Source organism: Pantherophis guttatus, chromosome 5 (assembly GCF_059756535.1).
Source record: "Pantherophis guttatus breed Tessera chromosome 5, ASM5975653v1, whole genome shotgun sequence".
NCBI lineage: Eukaryota > Metazoa > Chordata > Lepidosauria > Squamata > Colubridae > Pantherophis > Pantherophis guttatus.
In genome coordinates, this window is record NC_142067.1 from 45,064,739 (window position 1) to 45,091,424 (window position 26,686).

At 34.7% G+C, this 26,686-nt stretch overlaps 1 protein-coding gene across 12 annotated transcripts in view; it reads left to right on the forward strand.

Moving 5' to 3' along the window:
- Positions 1-26,686, forward strand: part of ROBO1 (roundabout guidance receptor 1) — a 532,491-nt gene that overhangs the window by 278,139 nt on the left and 227,666 nt on the right. For 5 of the 12 annotated variants that reach the window (XM_087895015.1, XM_087895017.1, XM_087895016.1 and 2 more), the window contains exon 1: positions 18,699-19,953. The exons of the other annotated variants lie outside the window; for them this stretch is intronic. In XM_087895015.1, the coding sequence (XP_087751141.1) occupies positions 19,899-19,953 (55 nt within the window). In that variant the 5' untranslated portion in view covers positions 18,699-19,898. Of the gene's footprint in view, positions 1-18,698; positions 19,954-26,686 lie in introns of those variants that run through there. 12 annotated transcript variants of the gene reach the window in all.

Here is a 26,686-nt window from a genome sequence, read left to right on the forward strand (position 1 = left end):
CAATATTTAGTTTAAGCAAGTATTTCTTTATTGTCTGTAAGAGGCCTAAGAATGAGCCTCTCCAACCAAGAATGTTTCTTGGTTGGAGAACATGTATATAAAGCATATAATTTTTGTATATTATCGAGCCTATAGAAATGTCATATTAAGACAAGGAACAAGTTAATGTTCAGAACATTATATGCAAACTATTGATTACACCAGCTGGTACTGAGATATGGAAAACGAATTTAGTCACAGTCTTAATGTGAAATATCTGAGAGTAGTATAAATGTTCAAATATTTTTTTTTCCCCTTAATTCCATGGTTGAATGTTCAGGATGTCTCAGAAATTATCAACCAGTTTAAAATTATATAGAAAACATATTCCTACAACATAGGATTCTGTTATTGGATGAATAACAGAAGACCTCATAAAAAGGAAGAATAATGGATATTAGAAAAAAATAAAATCCCATTATTTGTTTTGATTTAATATTGTTCCTTGCATTTTTATTCTACCTATTTTGTTCAGAAGCAATGTTCAATTATATCAGAAATATTACTTAGTTACTTGAACTATAACTAATTCTATTTAGACATTGTGATTTAAGATTAAACAAAATAAAGACCTACGGAGGTCCAAGAACTAATCCACTAATCATGCTAGAATTGCTTTGCACATGGTAATTCTGGTCTCCAACCATTATTGAATGTGGCCATTTAAAAATTTCCTCACAAATTTATTTGAATTTAAGCAATACTTATTGTATCCATCAATCCTATTTTATCAGAGTTCCAGACTATATTCATAATATATTTTTAAAATTAAAACAATAAAAAGTGGTAATAATGTGGTTTAAAAGTAACACTAAAATACTGAAATCTTAAACTAGCAAAATTCAGATAAATATAGCATCATCACAACTTTTTTAAACACAGATAAAATGGGATAAATGAATTCCTGAAGAAATGTCTACTTTAGCCTATTTTGCCAACCTACAATAGTGTCTACCCGTGTTTCCCCGAAAATAAAACCCTGTCTTATATATTTTTTGCTACTAAAAAAGGAACTTATTTTCTGGGGGAATGTCGTCCACTGCCTCACCTCACTTGTGTGCGTCGCCTCTGGCCTTCTTTTCGCTGTCAGAGGCCCTCAGGAACTTCTGCAAAGCTTTCCTGAAGGCCTCTGCAGCTGATGACAGAGCTCCAGACTCTGTTATCGGCTGCAGAGGCCTTCAGAAAAGCCTTGCCAGCTGCAGAAGAAAAGGGCCAGCAAGGCCCATTTGGGATCTTGGAGTGTGCGAGCCCTGGCTGCAACTGTCTGAAGATAAGTAGTAGGGCAGCTCCACCACCCCCATCCCCACTTTAGCTTAATTTTTATCCATGTACCCTGGAGTGGGTGGGGTCTTAATTAGGGCTTGTTTTGGAGGTAAGGGCACACATGTAAAAATCAAGCTAGGACTTACTTTCGGGGTAGGTCCTATTTTCGGGAAAAGGTGGTATTATTCTATGGCCTTTTATATTAGTAAATAGAAATATTAAAGCTGTGAGTTTCAGCCTTTGTTTGTTTGTTTTTTCTTTAAAAATGTCTATGAAATAGACACTGTTTATGAAGTAAACAGTGGAAGAGGGAAATGTTCCTATTTGCAGTATATTGATTTAGTCGAACTTTTAAAAGTATTAAAGTAATAAAAAGATTGTAATAAATAATAATTATATTTAATTCATATTAAAATAGATAAAAATAAAGTTAACTACAGCAACTAATTTAATTGATTATAAAGAAAATTGTCCATAGATACAGACTCAATGTATTTTACCTATGCCATGATCTATGCAGTGTTAAATAGATAGTAAGCATATGGTTCCGGTAATTTAGAGGTAGTTTTAAAATTGTATGGTCTGAGATGAAATTTGATGTTTATGCCCTAACTTCATATTGCCATTTTTTTGACTAAGAGTCCAACATGTTGTGACCCAGGCCCAAGTAAGTAGTAGGAAAATCAGCCAGTGAAAAAACAAACAAACTTTATTCGAACAGCTGAGAATTACTTCATTCCCAGCGTCGTTATTAAATTAAAGCAAATTTGTCCCAACACAAATTCTTCAGTCCTATCGCAAACCTTAGTCCAATTAGGCAAACTGCCGAAGGCCTTTCTTGGCAAACGTTCAGAAGTCACAGATATAAAAATAAATACAAGCGTAGACAAAGAAGAAGAAGACAACAAAGCTACCAACGTTGTTTTCCGGCAAAGCCCAAATGCCGTTGCAGGTCTGTTTTAAGCCTTATGGGAGGGGCCAATCATCTCTTGGCCCTACTCCCCAGTTGTCCTCTTTGCTTGAGCTGCTCTTGCCTTCTGGCAGCTCTTCTCATAAGTGCTCCTCCTGTTCCTCTGCTTCACTCCTATCAGTCTCTGGAGGCTCTGGAGTCCGCACCTTACTCCCCAATGGCCCTGCCTCTGACACATAGCCCTCATCTGCCTTCCCCAGCCTCCAGGACTGGCCCATGTTCTTCCTCAGCCTCATCGCTGTCCGACTCCACTGCCAGCTCCGCAGGCTGCTGGAAGACCACAGCACAACATTCCTAGTGTTTTGGTTTCTTTGTTACAGTTTTGCTTAGGAGAGAATGCACAAATCTAAATTTTTATTAATGGAATAGAGAAGTAATGGCAAGATGGATTACAAAACCATTTATGTTTTCTTTTATTGATTTGAACAGTTAAACACTTTGACATGAATTCTTTCTGCAAAATGGGAGATATGCCTAAATTGTTTAATTCATACTATAACAGCATCATATTCAATATTAATTATATGCACACTTGTATGCAACATGAGGAATTCAACAAAAAAAATCAACTAAGCCCGCTGTGTTTATTATTTTATTTGTTCAAAATTGATTGACAGAATAGATTTTGTTTGCTGTAGTATATAGTTTCTATATACAGTTTTATGCTTTAATTTCATTATTTATAATTTATTTATTTATAATTAAATTTATATACTGCCCTACTCCCGAAGGACTCAGGGTGGTGAACAGCCAAAAAAGTAAAATATACATAATACAAACGTTAGAAACAGTTTAAAATACATTAAATACTTTGGCCAAATTTAAAACACCCCAATTATAAAACCAATTTAAAAGCATTTAAAAAGGGAGGTTAGGCAGACCAGCCTGCTGGAATAGAAGTGTTTTGAGGGCGCGGCAGAAAGTGCACAGATCCGGGATCCTCCGTATCTCCGGAGGGAGCTCATTCCAGATGGCGGGTGCCCCCACAGAGAAGGCTCTCCCCCTGGGGGCTGCTAGTCGATATTGTTTGACCGACGGCACTCTGAGAAGTCCCCCACTATGGGAGCGTACTGGTCTGTGAGAGGCTATTGGTGGCAGAAGGTGGTCTCGTAAGTACCCCGGTCCTAAGCCATGATTATTATGAAGATATTATGAATTATTATATTATCAATTATGAAGATAGCTTGACAATCTAAATCTATAATAATGATGTAGAAACATAAATAATGCTAATGTGCTTTTCATTCCCCTTAGACATTGAGTTCAATACAGTATATAAAAATTCATAAAAATGCACTTAAAATATAAACAAATTTCATATGATAACCATTCTTTCAGATGCTACCTTCTATTCATTTTATTCTTGGCATAGAACTTCTGAAAGTATCTTTGTTGTTGTTCTACAATGAGATGAATTTTTGGTTAAAAACCCCCAAAGATCATATATAGTAACAAGATATATATGATCTTGTTACTATATAAATTCATTTTGCCTGAAGCTTTAAATCTTCCATAATGTACATTCTGCCTGAAATTAAGTTGCTGTTGATATTCTTATACCCTATGTGATTTCTTTTTTATGTGTCACTAGGTTACATACATTTTTAAAAAAAAAACTTTAATTATGTGTTTCATTAAAATATTTGGTGCCCAGTATTTCTTTTTTTATACTAACAACATCAGTAAACTGTGAAAATATGGTCTATTAGTGGAATGAATATATAATTCTGGTCAACTATTCTTTAAAAATGCTAAAATCATTTAGCATTTAAGTTTAAACATGTGCAATAGCTGGACATAACTGTAGTGCATTTATGATTTGTGAAGTTATCCCCAAAAGCTGTGTATGTATGGATAAGCATGCAGTTTCATACTAATTCAGAAAAATTGTCTGGAAAGATAAATATTTGCTACATCATACCAGCAGAGGGCGTTACAGTATAGTTCATACTGAAACTTTTCTTTTAAAACAAATACAGAAAAATATGACTTATTATTTGAAATTTTTTACTTGAATCAAATTAAATTATTTTTAAATTAAAAATCCAATCTCTCTATTTTATATAATATGTTCATTTTTTCTTAAATAAGAAAACAAGCAACTTTAAAATCAAGCATGTATGCATGAATGTTATCATTCAGATCAAGACTCAGATACAGCAATAAAAATAATTAGATCAAGTTACCTAATCTTTTATATATCATATTAGATATTAAGTTGCCACACTAAATCAATTTATCTAGAATAAACAAAATAGTTTTCCTTTATATTTGTATCATAATATGTAACCTATGTGACATAAAGTATTCAGATAGCATTGTAACAGCTTAGATAAGCTTTTAAATTGTTGCTGATGATTCTTGTATGTTTGAATGTTAATTCATATTTATAAAATTGCTATATTTTTTATTATTATTTAAAACTGTGATTGCCAACATGATCGCTAACGTCCAATGATGGATATGGTACAACAAGAAGAAGAATTTAAAACTAAATCAAATGAACTGCAGTTGAAATGTCAATCACTTCATTGGATAAACATTTTGAATAGAGTCACATTTGATTAAGGTTAGTAGATAGCAAACTGGTGATATTTGGAACAAAATATTCAAAGATATCTTAGGGCAAAGAGCAAAAGAGAAGGTGGAGGAACATGTGCTGAGGCATTAAATACAAAATTTAGGACTTATGCATTTTCATCCAACAATAGAAAGCAAGTATTTAATCCAGGGTAGCACATTTCATTATTTTATCATTGCAATTTCTAGTATCTTTCATTAGGAGAAAAACTATTTTCACAGGCATCCCATGTGATTTGTAGAGTGAAACTGAAAGCACTATAGCAAAAACAATTTACACTGCTGTGCTACATCATTTGTCTTTTGAATCTTTGAATTTATCGAGCAATATAAAAGTGCTATGGCCTCATAATGTATTGTTCTAGTGAGAAAGAGCTATTGAGATGAGATAAATGTTACGGTAATTTCTAGAAGATATGTTATTGATATGAGAAACAAAGGCAAATCAAGGTTATTAATCCTTACACAATGCTCTGTATTGGGAAATAAACAATACTAATAATCATTAAAGAAGCTTACAGTTTTATCACTTCCTAGGGAATAGGTTCTAATGAATACAGTGATTTCATTCACCTATATCACCTATATTGCTAAGACATGATTTCTTTAACTATAGTTTATTAAATAATCCATAATTGAATAGATACCCAACATCCTAAGCCATAACCACAACTTATGGCAATTACAGTGGACAGATTTAGGAAGTCAACTCCAAGTCATAACCAAGAAAACTATTTTATAGTGTCCATGGAGATTCTCAGCCATCCAGATAACGGTTGTGCCAAAGTTACTTTTTCAAGCGGCAACTGGACTTTCTGACTTTTTTTCTTAGAAGACTTTTGCTTCTCATCCAAGAAGCTTCTTGAGCTCAGCCAAGAAGAAGCATCTTGGATGAGAAGTGAAACGTCTTCAAAAAAACAAACAAAAAAAAACCAGAAAGTCCAGTTGCCTCTTGAAAAAGCACCTTTGGGACATTTTATAGTGTATTGCAATCTATGAATTAATCTAAGATTAGATTCATGTATTCTTATTGTGACACTTCAGATCTCCTGAAATAAATGTTTCTGTATGAAATCATTGCAAATTTGTTCCAGTGCATGTTTGGCATATCAGTTTGGACATCTACATAAAAGTCTGTTCTCTGTTGAAATTTAAACTGCTTACAAGAATACAAAATTATAGTGTGCAACTTCAAAATTGTTAAATTTTGGGTTGCGTGCACTATGCACAGATAAAGAGTTTTTTTCCCCATACATATACAATATCATATTTTGTTGCATTGCACCAATACTAGAAGACTTTGCATGCAATGTTGCTAAGAATATAATATTTTATCAGGACAGGATGTAACCTTATAATGTGGCATATGATGATTTTGTTCTGATCAAAGTTGTAAAGTGATTAAGAAAAGGCTGGATATTTTCAGGGCTATTCTTTTTTATCATTTAAAAGTGATAATTGAACTCTTTATTTCTGGACATCTTTATTGGCTTGACACGTGCCTCCAGACATTTCAATCTAATTTTTTAGGCTAGGTCTAGAGTTTAGAAATAACACCTATGTGGATTTTTCAGAAAACTCTGCTATGCATCCATTTTCCTTGTCTTTATCCATAGCAATTTCTAGGGCATCCTTTCTTTCTGCTACCATGATCAAAAGAAAAGAACTTAAAGCAGTTAAATTAAGGGAAGATATCCCTGTATACATCCCCAGGGATGAGGAAAATAGCTCTGAGGCCTCTCTCCTGGCACTTTCAAAGGGATAGGTCTTTCGTTTGAAATACATAGACGAGAGCTTTTCATTTGTTTTTCAAGCTCTGGCTTGGAGCCAAGGGTGTCCTGGAGAGTTGCCTTGTGCCTTGCAGGCTAGTCTGACCTTGGAATAACAGATGCTGAAAAGTGTCAAATTCTGTTACTTTCTGTATGAAATTCAAAATAGCAGGTTTCTCTCACCCAACTTTTTTTTTAAGTTTAAAAGGAAATGCAAACTTAAAATGAATGGACCTAGCTTCTGTTAAATTGATGTATAAAACAGGAATCACAACAGGTACAATTTAGAACATGAGGGACTTAAACTGTTCCCAATAGAATGACAACATCTGGAGCTAAATGCCAAAAGGATGTCAGTTATCACTGCATTTCCACTTGGAACCTACTATTTCATGTAATTCCATTGCACTATCCCATCCTATTCTGGACATTCTATTATTCTCATCTGACATATCTACTTCATTTTAATCTGTCGCTCTATTTTCAATTTAAAAAAAAAAAAAAACATTCTGTTTTAATGCAACCAATCTCTGGTTTAAAGGTTCCTATTACATTTTACTACATAAATACAGAGATTGGTTTAATTGCATAGAGTACAGTATATCCATTATAGTTTAAGTTTAATTTTACTGGATATATATAGTTTAAGGTGGAAATCGGCTACCTGATCATCTCAAATTATTATACCGGCTGGGATTTCAAAGATGTCACCATATAATATCAGTGGCAGGAAGAACTGGAGAGAGTTGATCCATTTTGGTTGTTTTAAGACAAAACTCATGTATAATGTTTCCATTCTGGAAAGACCTGCTGGAGCAAAGGGATTAAATGCTTTCTAAGACCATCAAGAGAATAGCCAAGCATCTTTAGGTTTGGAAGAGTGGAAAGAAGAGACCTAGAATGTAATAGACACTTTTCTTAAAACACCCAAATAAAATGACATTTTAAAAATATTATCTTAAAATAGATGTCCTTAGAATGATTAAATTCAGAATATTTGAGTTATAAATATTTCAGGTACTTCAGGCTGACATCTGTTCTTCAATGAGTATATGTTATCTAACCTAAATGTAATATCAGATCCAGACATTAATGATGGTGATAGTTAACTACTAACACATGTATGTATGTATGTATGTATGTATGTATGTATGTACACATGAAAGTAAACTCAGGCTAATCAGGAGGGGAAGGAAAATTATTTTCCATTTTATTCTGAATGATGAATGAACATCATTAACAATCCTCTTTTTCCTTCTTGCTATCATTTATTTATTTATTTTTTTAGGAGAATATATACATTCCACTTGGTGACACCATAATACTTTAAGTCAACATATAATAACATGGAAATTTTAGCATTGCTCATATGTGAAAATAGTGGGCTAATTTTTCTATTTCACTTGGTAGAAAGCCATATACCTGAGCTGTAAAAATAATATTTATATGACCAATAACTGAGTCAATTTTCCCACTAGTGACTTAAACATAGTATTAGCTCCATTGGCAAAAGGCCTATCCTCATTACTGTAGTTTTGTCACAAATTTACAAATATAAATTGTCCTCTTTCTCTCTTTATGGTAAATTCAACAGATTGGACAATCTTTAAGTTGACTGATTGCTAACATCAAACAAAAAAAAGCCCTACAATGTTGTTAATAAGGCCTTGAAATAGTATTAACCCTTCAAATCTGTAGTTAGCTAGGACAAAACTTTTTCAGAGATATACAAATACTCCAAGCCTTATAATCTTTCAAATTGATGCTGTTCTGTCTACTTTCTGCAAGCATGGGGTACTCTAAATAGGTTTCTGAAAATAAAATAATTTACTCTTGCAAAGGGGACAGTCTATAAATTTTTTGTAAGTATTTCTAGATAGCATTTTCAACTGTGAAAATTGTTTTAAATAAGTTACATGAAATTATTGAAGTCCTAGGAAAAAATGTATGCTAGAACAGCCTAGAACTCAATGTATCTGGGAAACCCACAAATCATTACAAAGAATTTGCTGAAAAGTATAGCCATAGTACAGCATTTCTTATGCAACAATGATCTGCATGGAAGAATTTTCAAAAGAAAACTTTTTTTCCTACCTCATCACAAATGTCATTGTCTAAGGTGCACAGAAGAACATTTTTCATAAGTCTGAAAGATTTTAAGCATTTTAAGATTTTAAGCCTTGGTCTTATTTAGCTAGAAATGTATTCTTACAACTACACAAGTTATATTTGGAGAAAAAGAAGCAAAGTGTTTGAAGAAAATACCATATTGCAAAATGGGGTGGATCTATTAAGGTTTGACCTACTGTGGCAGCCAGTTGGAATAGCTTGAAAACTAGGCAGGGAGAGCAGATCCCAAACAACCAATGTGTAGAAGGAGACCTAAGACTATTTTGGAGGTAAAAGACTTTTGGAATGGGGTGGGTATCAAAGTGCAAGAATAGAAAGATTGTTAGCTGCCTACAGGAAACATTTGGAAGCAATTGTTTGCAATTTCTTTTGCAAAAATAGGCATTATAAAACAGTGGTTGAAAGAGTGGCAAACTGCTACATGTGCCTTGTTAATTATTCTCTTCTTCTGGATCTGTAAAAAACATAAATAATAAGGATACATTCAAACTTTCAGAAATGTTTTGTTTAACTGTGTACTATTTAAAGGTTGTCTCGACCTCTATTTGCTTACAGATTCACTAAAACATATAGTTTGACCAGATGTCCTTAAGCTCTTACATGTAACTACTTTGATCATAATTTCCGAGAAACTTGTCTTAAATGTGCAGTGTGTCATTTTAATCTTGTACTTCAATGTTTGTACAATTCAGTCTCTACAGAATCTTGGGATTCTATTTACTAGTCATGCTGTAACAGTTTAATCTCTACTGGATCTTGAGACCCTACAATATAAACTCTGTGGTGGGGAGCATAGAAAAATATGTACATAGCAGCAGAGTGTAGTTGATATTTTACTTTTGGTTGATACGTATTCCATTTACAATTTTAATAAAGCAGTATATGAAACAACTTCAATATCATGGTACATTTTAAGTGTAGAAATGATAAAGTGTTTCTGTAACCTATTTGAGTTTATACCCAAAAACCAATTTGTATTAAGTCACTGAGTTGATGTTCCAGAAAATGAAACATCCTATCATATTTGTTTACTGAGCACAAGTATATTGATGTTGGCAACAGTACATTAGATAGCTATGCAGATGTATCAGCAAGGAAAATTAAACTTAAAATGGAAGAGACAGAAATTAAATACTTTATGAGAACATGTGCAAAGTTAATTATGTTTTTTGGGGGGACGTAATTGCACATAACCAGAATTAGAATTCGATATCACATCAGACAGAAGCAGTTGCCCACTCTTTTCTGTGTTCAGAATCTAAGCTATATAGTGTCCGCTTTGTATTTGTATGGGGGACTTCCAGGGAAATCCTTGGCAGGGTCTAGACTGGGAAATAGAGAGGGGGGGGAGAATACCGGAAGGGGGAAATACCAAATCTTTATTGATTGTTGCTTTTATTTATTTATAGTGTTTATAACCTATCTTAGTTCTAAATGACCCTGGAGGGATACAATAGTGTAAATAAAATAAAGAGTGAAATAACAATAAAACCATAATCACATTTTGGCCAAGAAAAACTTCATGGATGTATTTATAAAAGTCACTTGGAGTCCAGCCCAAAGGACAATTTACTTTGTATACACTTCAAAAAAATTATAACCATGCATAAAAGCAGCATACAGAAAGGGCTGTTAAGTCTTCTATTATAAGAATGTGTGTATTTTCCCAACATATGGTTAGCACTAACTTTTTAATTTTAAGAACTACATTTATGTATAATCAGTTTTTTAAAAAGCCAAAAAGTTATGCTTGAAAGTGAAGAATTATATTGATTATAAAATAAATAGTTCTATAAAATTAGACTGTAAATTCATGATCATAATCTCTACTTTGGGTTATAGAAGCCATGATACCATGATGTGGTAGTCATATTATTAAAACACCCAGCAAGCTTAGATTCATAGCAGTAAATGGAAGGCCCTGACCCCGTTGGCCAGTGAAGACCACACAACCTGTTCGTTGTGTGCTGCACAAAACACAGAATGTCCACTGAGAAGGGAAAAGGCAAATGTTATCTTGTTATATGGTGATCTTGTTTACTTGAAAAAGACACATTAACAACTTCCCCCCTCCCTCCTTTGTAGCCAGCTTATATTTTTACCCTTTGATTTTATTTAGTCAACAAGCTTTGAGTCAGGAGCAGACTTCTTTTCCAGTAACTAGACCTTGACTTTACAGTTTTAGACCCTTAGTAAACATATCTTATATCTTAGCAAACATATCTTATATCTTATATTTTTCAGCATTTTGCTAAGCATTAAAGCATATCAAATGTCATTTTGTTAGGCCAAGCTATTTCTTAGTTAATTTTCTCCTTCAAGAGATAATAAATAGAAAACATTATTTTCATTGCAATCTATCATTACATAGAAATATGGGGAACTGTGTGTTTCCTTCATCAAATTGGTAGGACATCTGAGTTCACAGGCATTGGTATCTGACCAACAGTGATTAGGACCAAGAACTCTGTCATTCAGCAACATAGGGATAAGATGTGATATAATGTGGCTGTACAAACTTAAAATAGCAGTTCAGACAGTCCCAGTTGCCATAATTATGTGAATGCTGTGCAGGCAAAGTGTCCTGCAGATATGATGACCTTTTGCAACTCCTGTTGGCTTTCCCATTGACTTTGCTTGTCGGGAGCCAGCAATGAAAGTTGCAAATGATGATCATTAAGATACTGCAATGTTGTAATTGAGAGCTGGTTGCCAACCACCTGTCAGGCATGAACAGTGAGGTCCACAAATAAAGATTCCAATTGACTTCGTCATTGTTCAGGTCTATATATAGGATTGCATAGAACTAAAACTAGATAAGGTCAATGGCATACAAGGGAGGGGGGTGGATTTTGTCTTCTTGTGACTACATAGAGATTCTAAATTAATTCTCCACTTCACTCCTTCTGACTTTGTCAGTCTCTCTCTGACATTGCCCCTCCTCAAAACAGCCCTCCCATTTTTCCATGACATCTTCTGAGTTCACATAGTAACTTAAGTGGTGTAAGCGAAACCATTTGAAATGAGTTCTCCTTTCCTGAGTCTGAATCAGCTGGCGCTGGCTGGCTGGTGGCACTGGCTGCAAAACATTTACACAATTAGCATGTTTCTCTCTCCTTTCTCTCAGGAAGCAAAGGGGGAACTGGATGATTGGGCATCATCAATTGTCCCATATCCACCTAGAGGTGCTCACTCTGTTCGGTTAATCCCTTCACATACATTTCTTGGATAATGCAGGGCAGGGTGCTGGAAGGTCATGGTTATCAGGGAAATATTGATGGATCTGCTGCATTAAACTAGGTGTATAGATATACCTGGCATTTCCCAGGAATGTTTGGAGTCCTGGTAATCCAGCCAGAGAATCAAATACTACATGCCTTTAACTCTTCACTTAGAGTTCAACTCTCTTTTACTTAGTACTATTCCTCCCTTTGCACAATCACTGGTTGTGCGTGCTCCAAGCACAGGTTGCTAGAATCACAGGTTGGTAGAAGTTCATCATTGATTAGTAAGGAACAGTGAAAAACTGAGTGGACTTTTATGGAAGGTGGCAATTGTAAATGAAAGGCCACAGGATTAATCTACTGAAGCACCTTAAAAGGCCCTACAAAACTCATATTAATTTTATTAGAGGACCTAGTAAGGACTAGGAATTTGATAGAAATCCAGACTTTGTCCTCTTCAGCTACTGATGGCACTTCTTGTAGGACTCTTTAGCTTGCTGCACCTGTTGTTTCAACAGGGATTGGGCAGCCAGCTGTTCTTGCAAAAAAAATCCACTGCCTCAGGGACAGAGCTCTCTTCCCTTGAAGCTGCCAGTAAGACCTTTGGGTGTTTGCCATACAAAACTTGAAAGGAAGTCATAGAAATTGATCGAAATAAAATCAAAGGGAGCATTATTATAGGAAATTTCTACTAGGGGAAGCTGTAGGTGCAGTAGCATCTTAAGTACTGCTGCAACATCTGGGTGGTTTTCTCAGCCTTACCACTCATGCCTGGGTGATGGGCTGAGGACAAACTAACCTATACATTCAAAAGTTGAAACAGTGCCTTCCAGAATCTGGACATAAATTGATTCCCCATGTCTTATAAAAGTCTGGGTGTCCTGCCTCTGTAGTGAAAGACATGGTCCAAAAGAAGTTGAGCTGTTTCTTTGGCCATGGGCAAACCCTTTCAAGGAATGAAATGAGTCATTTTGGTAAAAAAGTTTCATTACAACTAATGCGGATGTATAGCCATGGACTGGAGGTAAATCAGTAATAAAATCCATAGCACCATACACCAAGGATGGGGTGGGGCAACTACAAATATGAGTACTCCCTCTCTTGTTCAATGCTGATGTAATTTCAAATCATTGCTAACTAATTAAGCAAAGACTACCTGGATTATTGAACTACAGGCCATTGAAGTATAGGTTATTAACTCAGCAGTATTTGAGAGCTACCTCTATCTTTAAAACTGTTTTGGGAAAATGTGTTTGCATGATTAAGGACAATATGGAAGGAAGTTATATATTTTGTTCATATTCCAATTGATATTATTGTCTTCTGATTTTGTCCAGCAGTTTAACCAGTCCTACAGGAACAATTTTTTTAAGTCACCACTACATCAAACATAAACTAATAGAAAACAAAGAAACCATAAGAGTGGACATTGTAATATAATATAATGGCCCTGTTTGAATCCTCTTTCTTTTTTCTGCAGATTTTCTCTATACTCCATCTTCTGGCTCTTTCTTCTGCCATGGTGCTAGCTAGAATTCCAGCCATGGCAGTCTGTGGTGGATGTAAGCAATCCTTAGGAGAAGTGCAAGAGGATGAGGGTAGCTGGCTGGAGAATTCTGGGAGTTGAAGTCCACAAGTCTTAAAGCTGCCAAGTTTGAAGACCTCTGCACCAGAGTGTCTTGCTTGCAGCAAGCATGGAAATAAGGTAGAAATTCTAGCCAACAGGAAAACACCACTATGTAATTTCATAATCTTCAACTATCTGTTAATCTCCAGCTAATCTTCAGGATATTTTTTCAGGTTGATAAGGATTCAGAAAACTGGTTTGTAAATAACATAAAAGTTCATTCATAAAAAGATATGCCCACTCACTTTTTTACTGCAAAGCCATTAGAAAGAATTCCAAAGTCTCTAGCCTAATATCTTAGAAAATAATTCTAATGGGAATTTTTTTTACTGAAATTCTTGTAATCTTCTCTCTTAAAAAGAGTATGAATAATGCCTGAAAAAAGGATGACTTTGGACTAAGTCAATTTCCCAAGTATCTAACATTAAGCTGCATAAAAGTCTCATAGGGACAAAGTAGATTGAATGTTCCAAATGGAAGGAGCCATAGTTTGGACTTCAAAGAGTTATTAATGAAACTTACGAATACTTGTCATAAAACTAAATATAGTTTTATAAATCCATGCAGAAATGCTATGTTTATGTATACCGAGGGAGCCAAATTGATATAATGGTTAAGGCAGTCGGGCTAGAAAGTGGGAGAATGTGATTTCCAGTCTGCCTTAGACACAAAGGGCCTTGGGCCAATCACTTTTCTCTCAGCCCTAAGAAGGCGGCAATAGCAAACCAATTCTCAGAAACATTGCCAAGAAAACTGGAGAGACCTGTTCAGGCAGTCTCTTTGAATCGAACATGACTGAATGGAAGAAGAAAAAAATATATACCCAAATGTATATGTACCTAGCACCAAGTATATAAATACTATGACCATACATTTGTTAATTACCTGATTTTTAAACCCTCCAAGTCCAAATCCTTTTTGATCTTATGGAAAATATATTCCTATTCTTTTTCAATTGATTCATATTATACCTTTCCTTTAAGAGTTAAATTATGTGCCTTCCCCCATTAAAGTTACTTGTGAACAGTATCTATTTGTAAGATGTTTTTCCGAACAAAGGTAGCTTAATTTGTTAACAGTTAACTGAACACTTTAAAAAGGGCAGTCCAAAAACCTAGATATTCTAAGGCTACCAGCCTAATTTTGAGAAAAGGTTGTTTTGTAAATGTATACACATAGCACCAACTCTCCTATACCTCACTGTAACATGTTTTGTTTGGCTCCCTATTTTTCTTGGCCCTATCACCTTCCAAAGTGTAGTCTAATTTGCTACTGCTGCCAATCAGAGTTTAAATTACATGAGAATTGGAGCATGCATAGCTCCTTTACTTTGTTACTGCTTTCTTATCTACTGGTTTTAAAAGGCATGATTTGGTTGAACTCATGAGAAATGAAGGTCACAAGGTGAAACTTATGGTTTTAATTATGATCACCGAAGCATTTCTCTGTAATTTTCTCTATAATTTAAGCATTGTTGTAGTATTCTACTAACTTCATTCTCTTCCACTTACTCACCCACTCCTTTCTGGTGTATTCAAGCAAACATTGCTTGATCCAACTCCTTTACATACTGTACCTAAAACTATAATACTTGAGGGGAAAGCTTCAGTCATTAGAGTCTTCTGCTGTTAGATATAATTTATCTAAATTGCACTAAAATAATATTTTAATAATCCATCTTTTTTTTTCTTAAGTACCTAGTTTTGAATTTGTTGGGTCACTATGTTCTACTTTGATTACTCACAGTTGTGCCTATGTAGCATTTGTTGGATCAGGAACTACAAAGGGACCTGTTGATACCAATTTTAGAGAACAGAAATGATACGAAATAAAATGGAAGAGCCCATTTGTAAGAAATTATTTAAAGTGACAAGAATGAAGTCATCTTTTCTTTCTTAAAATATTTACTCTTTGGATTCTTTTACAACAGTCAAAAGTATCAATTCTTAAGCTAGTTCTAGCAGCACTAATATACCTTTGTTAGTGAACAAATTTAATGCAGTTCAAAAGTAGAAACTAATTCTAATGTAATTCTGATTTATAGAAAGAATCACAGTTATTTTTCAGTTTGAAAATCCTAATCCTGTCATTGGTTAAAATGGATAAAATAACTGTATTTTGACTGGAAATACACACCATGGATCTGGATCATGAGAAAATAAACCTGTACTTGATTATAATATTTCACTACTGTCTATTAAATAGAGTGCTAAATGATAAGTGTGAGAAACTAATGTCTGGACTAGCCCATAAAAGAACTGGTCGTCTTCAGCTGTAAAATATTACAGTGGAATCTAGTAATTAACTGAAGGGTATGATGAAAGACTTAAGCAGTCATGATGTGTACTCTGCAAGGTACAGCAATTCTAGCATTGTTATAATGACTGCCTCGGGATGAGTCAGAAACCAGGTATGCATAGCTGGATGCATGAACTGTTGTTAATGGTTTTACACTTTAGTCATCTTCCACATGGGTGGTAAATTCAAGAGATATACAGTTTCAGTCCTTTATATCAGATACTGTTGGATTTCATTTAAAAACTGGTATTTTTAAAAAACAAATCTGTTTTATATCTCGTATATTTAAAATTGAGATGTTAAAGAATGTAAGCAGATTTGATCAAGTAAAATTTAACTGAACATGTTTAAGGTTGGATAATAATATCCAATACTAAGTTAATTAAATTTAAGTTCCATTGAAATCAAACTTAATATGTGTGGGTGTTTTTCTTTCCAATTTTGTAATTTATATAATTAAAAGTGTAAACCATTTTATGATTCTATAAATACTTATAGAGGACCATAATAAGGTCCTTTTAAAGTATTTAATAAAACGGACACGATGTTCAATAGCTTATTTCAGGGTAAATATCCAAAGGTTTGCATCTTTTAAATAAATCCAAATCATGTTGTGTTTATTACTATACAAACTATCTGAAAATGAAGCCTAATTTTAGTATAAAGCAAACTTTTACATACATTCTTCAACTGAAAAATAAATATCCCACAAACACATTAATGGCCATTGGAAATAATCACAGTATAAAATCTCTTATTTCTGAGATAACTATTATAAAATACAAAGCAATGTGATTCATACATTGTTAAATTATGAATTATTGTTTTAAAATTATAGTATTTTGCTTCATATAACATATTAATCCAAAACTTCATTAAACCTGTAAACATTTTCTTCATGTTATGATGTAACATGATTTCTTTTAGTAATCTTGAATCTTTTTGCAACCACATACAGTAAATTGGTTTTTCTTTTTTGTGGCAGTTTTGTATTGTCATATCATATTGTTGTATGATTTGTTGTTATGATTTGTTCTTCTTGGCAATCATTGACAGACTAATAAACCATCTGTAGAACCTTTTATAACAATTTTCTCTCAATTGCAGCTTGGTGTAAATTGTATTGTATCCATAGGTTTTTTCTCATTGTTCTACTTTGAAGTTTTACTTCAAAGTAGTAAGTTTTTATCATACTATTTTTAATTTCTTAATTTCTGACTCCACGTCATATCTAAGTAATAATTTGCAAATGCATCCTAATAAATGATTCTGTTTCACATCCTGTCATCTTTCTCAGCATCTCTCTCTTTTATTTTCCAGTTATTTTCAAGTAAACCATAGAAGATTCTTTCTTTCATTAAGCAATTAAAAAACTTTTCTAATAGCCTCTTCTATATTTTCTGATGTGTGGAAACTGTTCCATTCTTCCCAGCCACTAGAGACACTGACAAATGTAATTTTGTCAGAAATTTTGTGAGAAGTCATGTCTAGAAGAAGTACAATACGATTCAAAATGGATTCACAATCGGGGTTAAAAGTAATAAAGTGATTTTCTAACTTTATAGAAAATTATCCAATCTAATTATGAATTGAATTTAAAGAAGGATGCTATCCCATCATCATTTATATATCTATCAATATGTATGTAATTAAACCATAATTCATTAACATTCATCTTATAAATAACGATGGTTTAAAAGCGACCCAGAATAAAACAGGGTTGTTTAGTAATCTTGTATCATAGCTTCCAATTTGATTTACAATAGATTAAGCTGAATGAGTGGGTCTTTGTTCAATAATAACAACTTGTAATTTTAGTAGCGGTCAACTTCAGTACATAGGCAACAGGGGTGGTTTCTACTTACCTTTACTACTGGTTCACAGTGGGGCTGCGTGCATGCCTGTGCTCTTCTGTGCAAGTGCAGAAGTGTTTTGATGACGTCGGGCTCGGTGGGTGGAGCCTCCCGCCGGTTTTAATACCGGTTCTATAGAACCGGTGTGAACCGGGGGCCACCACTGATATGCAATGGTAATTTCAGATTTGAGGGATCATTTCAAATCCTTATGAAGCATAACAATGCTCTTTTTTGAGGGGGAGGGGTATTTTGTTTTGGTCTGTGGAATGAAGCCATTCTGTTTTTAGTATAGCAACACTAGCCTTATGGTAGTAACCTCTTCCTAATTAGTGATTTCTAGTATTACAAACATTGTGGCAAATAAGCCCATTTTCATTACTGTTTATTTGCAGTCATATTTAGACTATGCTTGAAATCTATTGGAAATCACTAGTGAGGAAATTGCCACCAGCAAAAGATAGTATCTCTTCATCATTTATGGTTGATTTTGCTAGCAGAACATCTTTCTATATAATTGATCATATTATACCTATTGACTTGAATGTCAACATCCAATAACTCATTAAGCTTCCATGGGAATTTCTCAGTAAATTTTTCTATGATTGCACTGTTGTGGATGGAATATAAAACTTTTAGGTTTCATAATAACAGATCTTGCCTTCATTTCTGATTGTTTTATTGTTTTTAAGAGATTTCTGCCTTTAGTTAAAAACCTACTCTAATATGGTGGAGGTCTCCCTTTTCTTGCTCTTTATTAATCCAAATCGCGATGTTGCTCTCTATGGAGGGGGGGGGGGAGTGTTCAAATTCAGCTTTGAAAATAATTAAAGGGTTACAACTTTTACCCGGGTGAATTTTTTGAACTCCAAAACTGGGATGTTCCATTTACAGTACAGCACCGGGGAAATAATAGTACCAAAAGAAAAAAAAATGGTTTCTTCCGAGCCAGTCGAGGTATCCCCAAACGTGTAAACCCTTTGTTATCCAATTACAGAAAAAGAAAGTTTTTAACCCTTCGTCTTCCGATTAGGTGGGCTTTATCACATCGTAATAAACGGAAGGGGAGAAATACTGCATCATTCAAAGTGTGTTTGAAATGTATTTCGGAAGAGTTCGGGGAGTAGTACGGTGCCTTTAAGGTGTCCCGAAGCAGTCTTAAAATCTGCAAGCAGCAAGGCAGGAGGAACCGCTGGGCGCTTCACCGCATGCATGCCTTAACGTGACGCTGAAACTTCAAGCGTAGAAAGGTTTCCACCAGGCCCCTCAGAGTGGCGGTGTGGAACTACATTCTTTCTCTGCCAGGGGCTGGCTTGAAAACGAAGAGGAGGAGGAGGAGGAGGAGGGAAAGGCGGCGGCTCTTGGAAGTTTTGTCTGGGCTGTCTCTCGCTTTTGTGTCCATCTTCGGTTGAGTAATAAGAAGGAAAGTCCCGGACAGGCTCTTTGCTCTAACGAGCGGCTGGAGCCTAAAAGGTGACGGACTCGAGGACCAGCTCCGGCGTTGTGGCTGCTATGAGGCTGCTTTGTTTCGCGGTCCAGGCTCTTTGCCTCAAGTGATGGGACCCACCGCGATCGCTGCTGCTCCTGTTACAGCAACGTGTTCTTTCCGCCCTGCGCTCGCCCAGCGGCACAGCCACCAACTCTTCGCCAGTAGCGGCCGTTGCCGCAGACCGGTCTCCGCTACCCGTTTTCTGAGTGTCCCGTGAAAAGACCACGGGGACCGGCGCCGCACTCTCAGGGCCGCTGGATGACCCGGCTGGCTTTCGGTTCTTCCAGCGGAGCGACTGGAAGCAAGCCGCTTTCTTTTGTGTTTCGCTTTCTGTCGGATGGTCCCGCAGCGCGGCCAGGGAAGCCCCCTTCGGGATAAACCTGGAGCAAAAGGAAAACAAAGCTTTTGGGCTGTGCTGCTGAACTCTTTTCTTCTTCGCCTTTCTGACAATAGAAGCTCCAGTTGAGAAGCCGGGACAATTCTCTTCAATCGATTTAGGGATGATTTAGAACACCGCTGCTTTTACATTAAGCTGATTTTGGATTTACAAATTGGAAAGTGTTGGAAGCTTTTTGGAAAAGTCTTCCCTCTCCCTCTTTGCTATCAGCTTTCCCGTTTGGCATGAGACTATCGACAGGCTCCACCACCTGGAGACAATGTTTGCAGAGTTTGTTCATGCCTATCTCTTTGGATTGATATGTCTTTCTTCAGGTAATCCTGCTCCCTATATGATTTTTTTAAAATACACCACAGGGTTAAGTTTTCTCCTGCCTGCTTTCAATTCGGAGAAATCAGACAATATAAAACACTTTGCTTCATACTAATATAAGTAGAACCTGATGCAAGTTATTGAATCTGGAAACTATGGGTGATGTATTGAAAGTATTTCATTGTAATCTTCAGATTGTCCAATAGTGAGCATTTCAAAGTTTTAACACTGTTATATGATCTGTGCAACTTCAATTCTCCGCCGTCTTCTCACTTTTTCCTGATTGAGATAACTTTCAGTCTGCTGGGGTAACTATCTTCTTTCCTTCTCTTCCCAACCCACATAGGTAGGCACATGGTCTGGTTTTCACCTATGTTTGGAAATAAAGGCAGGCATTTGGTACCAGAAGAACTGGTTTGGGGCCTTTGCACTGGGCAGCCCAGTCTGGATACTAAATAAGCATCTAAGAGGTTGGCTAAATTCTAGGCCTATATTCTTGATTGCAAAAATCTTCAGGATTTTAATGCTACTGTCCTATCCTGTGACTCAATCAGGTCTTCTTTTACAGGAATGTATACAGTAATGTTTAAACACACTTATGGGCCCTTTCTGCAGAGGAATAAAAGTTGGTGTGTATCTTGCAGCATAAACTATTCTTCTTCTCTCCCCCCCCCCCAGCTCCATCTTGCTTACATCAGTCATTCTGATTGGTGAAGGCACAGTTTTATGAATGCAAAAGCTATAATTAAAGTAGGCATTAAAACCTTACAACTTTTTTCCCTGCTTCTATGATGTAAGTAGCTGTAAATTAGATTCAGAAATTTTAAAGTGGAAGGGAAAAAAATGTTGGAAGACAATTTTGAAACACATCTTTATTGACTGTGTTAAATTGCTGGAGGGAGGCAACAGGATTATTGTCATGGAAGAAGACAAGTGATCATACATGGATGTGTGGGTGTGTGTATGTGTATATGTATACATTAATATTTATATGGGTGCAAGTTTAATTATGTTAATTTAATTTACTGCCAGCTAAAAGGACAATTCAGTCCTACAGCAGTTTGATTGTGAGTTACCAGCCCTTGAAAGAAGTAGGATTTCAGGAGAATTTGTGCTTGGAATCAAACCCATCTTTGCAACATAGGCTGTGAGCGTTCACAGAACCATGTGTACATTAATATGTTTGTCTGGAAGTATTGTAACTCTGCATAGATTTAAAGCTTATTCTTTTATATCTGTGCAGGACGGTCCTCTTTTAAGCAAATTGGAACCTTTGTGGAGATTTATCATATTCACATGTAGGTGTGTAGTTACTTTGAAAGAATATATGAAATGGCCTAGTGTATGAATAGTCAGAATCTTGACTCTTGCATGTATCACCATAGTGTAGTGGTTAATGCATCAGGCTAGAAACCTGGAAAGTATGAGTTCTAGTCCACCTTACATATGAAAACTGGCTGGCTGACTTTGTGGCAATCACTCACTCTCTCTCTCTCTCAGCCCAACTCATTTTACAAAGTTGATGTTGTGGAGAAATAGGAGAAGGTGAGTATTGGGTATATTTGCTGCTTTGAGTTAAGTGTAAAAATAATAAAAGATGGATTAAAAAAAACTCTAAATAAATTACCTGAAGTATTTTAACTCTGTATAGATTTAAAGCTTATTATTTTATATCTGTGAAGGATGGTCCTCCCATGGATTTCTGCCTCTGTCTGGCAGCCTGACAAGTGTTAAATAATTCAGTTTGATGATAAAAAAAACTGTTATAATCCCATGAAAGCTATTCCCTTGATCAAATATGAGAACAGTCAGAGAGAAAATGAACCATTTTTCACCTGCACAATAGGAAATAACCCATAGGATAGAATTACTGTTTTGTGGGGCAGCTGACTACTGCTCTGTAAGAACAGGACAGGTGATTAGTTGAATCTTTCTTTTCCCTTAAATTCTTAGTAATGTGGTTTAGGGAAATTCCAATATTTAAGGGAGTGTTTTTTACCACAAGGTTGAATATAAATCAGTCCCGAAGAAAAAGTAGATTGGCTTGGCTCTTTGATTCAGATGGGGCATTTTAAATTATATTCAAGACTCAGTGTGATCAGTTGGTTTTTGTTTGTTTGTTTGTTTGTTTGCCTTTTTTCAGGTTCATTCTTATGTGAATTACAAATAAAATATGGAAAAGAATAAAAAGTTTCATTAAAAAGATATGAAGATTGTAGCTTATTAATCATTTTTATTTTTAAAAAGTTGATCAGCATTGGAAATTCTTTAGGCAACATAGTCTTGCATCAAAATGTCATAGTTATTTAATTTTAAAATCTTTCCAGCTTTTTAATTGTTCTTTACAGAAATTTTATGAGATATTATGGTGACATTTGCTTTTTCTTATGTGTTTCAAAATATAGATTGATATAGCTAGGTGAATGTATAGATAGCTTAGGATCCTGGATAGGATAGGATCTATGAACTTTCCTAACCAATGGATAATTGAAAGGTTTATATTTATCCTGTAGTTCCCTTATAGTAAATGCCAAAAATCTAAATGTTGGATAATTTACCATTTTTTAAATTTTCATTTCTGATTTACCATTGTTATGGATAAAATTAGACCATACTGAAAATTCTTTGGGTAAAATTGTAATGTAATTTTAACTCAATAAGTATTTTGTAAAAATTTATGGGGCAAAAGCTTATAGGCAGTAGTAGAGTTTATTACATTATTACTGGAACTCAGCGGAATTTATTCCTAGTGAGAACTGTATGCAGAATAGTGAAAAAGGAGGGGGCTATTTGTAGAATATCATGGTAAAAGTTCTCTCAGCAAGACCAACTATACATAGATTTTCAAGCAATATATTCATATAATTTATCATTTACCTCAACTGTAATATTTCCTAGGAGAACACTGAATGTCAGGTTTGAACATATAAAACAAAATATTATTGATTTAAAATATTATGTAGAGAAATAATAGAAACAAAGCATTTTTAACAGTATTTGTGTCTGTCAGTATCCTTAACAAGAGATCCTGAATTCTTTACAAGCATATTTGTGTAACTCTATGAGTAAACTGATGATTTATTTGGAATTATAATTGGTCAAGATAATATATATTGAGTTTTTAATAATTACATTTTAATCTATAGATCGCATGAGTTCACAAACTTCCTGGTACTGAAGACACTTGATGTAGTTCCACACTTTGCAATTTTAGTATGAAGCAAACACTAGAGCAAATTTTGACAGTAAAATGCCTATAACTGCCTGGGGTGGTGATCCTGAGATTAAGATCCCTATCTTAATATTGTGCTTCACAAAGTGTTATTATATAGAAAAAATATTACTTAAATACTGTTTTTCAATTAGGGTAGGTGAGCAAGTTTAAATATTCCTGCTAATTAAAAATCTGTGACTGACATAGTTACCCTTGATAATTCTTGTAGTTATCCCTTATTATGTTTATCTTTACTGGATTCTATGCTGTTCTGTTCTATTCTGTTCTGTTCTATTCTATTCTATTCTATTCTAAAAAAAATTGTGAATGAAGAGATTTAAATGTAGTGTATAGGTTTAAATGTGTGTTAACCTTTTTTTGTTGCTGTAAACAATCCTTTAACATTTTTTATCCTTAATTGTCCCAGGTCAAAATTTTATTTCAGCTGTGTTTTGCTAATTACATAACTTTATTATCCTAGCAAAAATGCAAATGAAGAGCCATCATTTTAAAATATTTGCTCAGAACCATGATAAATTAAAAACTTTTTAAAAAGTTCTATCTATCTATCTATCTATCTATCTATCTATCTATCTATCTATCTATCTATCTATCTATTAATTCCATTTTAACATTATGATAGGAAATATGCATAAAAAGGTACCCTAATTCAGCAATTTTTTTTATATCAGAAGGAAGGAAAATAGTTATAATATATCCATTTTTGTAATTTAATCAAATCATGATTCTAATAGCATTATTTTGTCTCAAGCACAAGAATAGTTTTTCTGAATCAATTCATATAAATTAATTGCTATACAGTAGCAGAAACATAAACATACCTAATTAGGTCCTAAATAAAGTAGAAGAAACCTTGGTTTTTCCAATATGTCATTAACTAACAATGTTAAAATATAAATTGTTTACAACATTCATTTGCTTCAAAGGGCAACAGTTTTATGCATGATGCCTTTTAGTGGTTAAGTAGTCCATAATCATATCCAGACAATTGCAACTGTATGAGTTCAAAATATAAGTGTTTCTGCCTATTCTGGATATGTGCGTTTTTCTTCTGTGTCTCTATATATGTGTGTGTGTGTGTGTGTGTGTGTGTGTGTGTGTGTGTGTGTGAGAGAGAGAGAGAGAGAGAGAGAGAGAGAGAGAGAGAGAGAGAGAGAGAGAGAGAGAGAGAGAGAGAGAGAAAGATGAATACTGCATTGTTCTGTGACTACACTGCTGAGAGGTGCTTATACTATATTTATTGTAACCTTCTATTTTTAAAGTTTACATTAGGAATGGGTAGGTTGATAACCAAAAACAACACACCTTTTAACTACCAGTAAGATAACTAAATCACCCTGAAGCAACTATGATATAAAAAAGTTTAGCTTAGTCGCTGCTTGCATAATTTTTCATACTGAGAACGTGCTAGTTCATTTATACATCTGTTTTGTCTCTTTTGTTTCAACTTGTGCAACTTCACTGTGAAACATATCATATTGGTTAAGCTCCTACACCTGCTGGAATCCTCAGTACGCACTCAATAAATCAAAAGTTGACTTTGCTTTATGGAAACTAACACCTGTTTCCACATCTTTAAACTGTGGTATTTTACCCTAATCTGGGGTAAAACGTACAGAATAGAGATATATATTGTAGATAAATATTATTCCTGCAGAGAAATTTTAAATGTATTTTGAGGTGTAAAACAACATATGATTTCGATAAAGGATAATATTTGTAGCTCAGGGTTGAAATGATGGGTCTTTGGTGTTCTCTGAGCTTGGTTGTTTTCTTACAGACGTTTTATTACCCAAACTAGATAACATCATCAGTTCTAGTAGCTATTACCTCGTTTGGGCAATGAAACATTTGCAAGAAAACAACCAAGCTCAGAGAGCACCAAGGATACAGCGTATGATTCATATATATATATATATATATATATATATATATATATATATATATATATATATATATATGTATATGTATATGTATATGTATATGTATATGTATATGTATATGTATATGTATATGTATATATATATATATATATATATGTATATATATATATATATATATATATATATATATATATATATATATATATATATATATATATATATATACAAATCTAATGATACAAGGACAAAATGGATAGGTTTTGAATGAGGATGCTGTGTCACTCATTTTGTCATTTGTCCCATCTCATTGGGTTACTTAGCAATCCTTGAGCAGAGCCTACCTGTATAAAACTGGTAAGTGTCCTTCCATTGTAAAGTTCGGTTTACTTCTATACAGGGAAAGTGCTTAAACTACTGCCTCATATTCAATAAGAAAATGTTAAATCTAATATATTCATTCATTCTCTTTGGATACTGACTTTGGACAGTTTGCAACAACAGAATAGCATAAAAGAGACAAAGTAGAGAAAAAAGGCAAAAAATAATATATAATTATATAGGACCAGTACAAAAAACAAACTAAAACATTATAAACAGGAGATTATCATTCACTGTATTCCAAGACAGTGAGCAAATAGCCAGGTTACAGGCTTTCCAGAATATCTATAAAGTGGCAGCTGTTTGGATCCTGGGAGGACATCATTCCAGAAGGCATGCATTGTTACATAATCTAATAGCAATTATATAGCAACAAGGTCTGTATCAAGTATAAGTGGATAATGTTAATACTAAATTATTGTTTGCTTTGATGCTACAATAATTTAGCATTAACGTTAGCCACATATATCAGTTTTACCATTCTATCTTTAGCATGCATGTCTGAATCATATGAAGATAATATGTCAGTATAAAACATTGCTTTCAGTTCTTAGATAGCCATCAATATTGCATTAAAATATGCTGGACAATAACTTTGAACTCTTTCCCAGGTTTTTGGGAAGTTTTTCCTTTTGTTGAAGAACAGCCTTTTCACTAGGAAATTAACTAATACAATTTTAGTCACAATAGCGGCAGAATGCTTATGTTGTCTTTGTGTATGTTTCTGTAGTTCATAGGCTCATTCTTCCAAAACTGCTTTCAATAGGGACTTTCCTGAAATTCAGAAAGACACCAAAGTTTTATAATCTGTAATATCAATGTGGACTGTTATTTCTTCATTACAAGCTGAATACTGCTGTGGGTGCTTTTTTTTTTTTTACTAGCTTGTTGATTGTAGGGTGGAAATCACTTCAAAATTTTAAAGGGATTTCCTATTTTGGAAAGTTTGAGTCGATCTTTGATGCAGGGGTGTCAGACTCAAGGCCTGGGGGATGGATCTGGCCTGCGGGGTGCTTAGATCTGGCCCCTGGGGCCACCCTGGAAACATGGATCAGCCCATGATGCCTCTGCCAGCAAAAATGGAGCTCAGGAGGCCCACCGCACAGTCTCCTGCAACCCTCTGCCAGCAAAAACGGAGCTTGGGAGGGTTCCCGAGCTCCATTTTTGCTGGCAGAGGGTTGCAGAAGGCCATTGCAGCCGAAAATGGAGCTCAGGAGCCAGTTTTCATTGGCAGAGTGC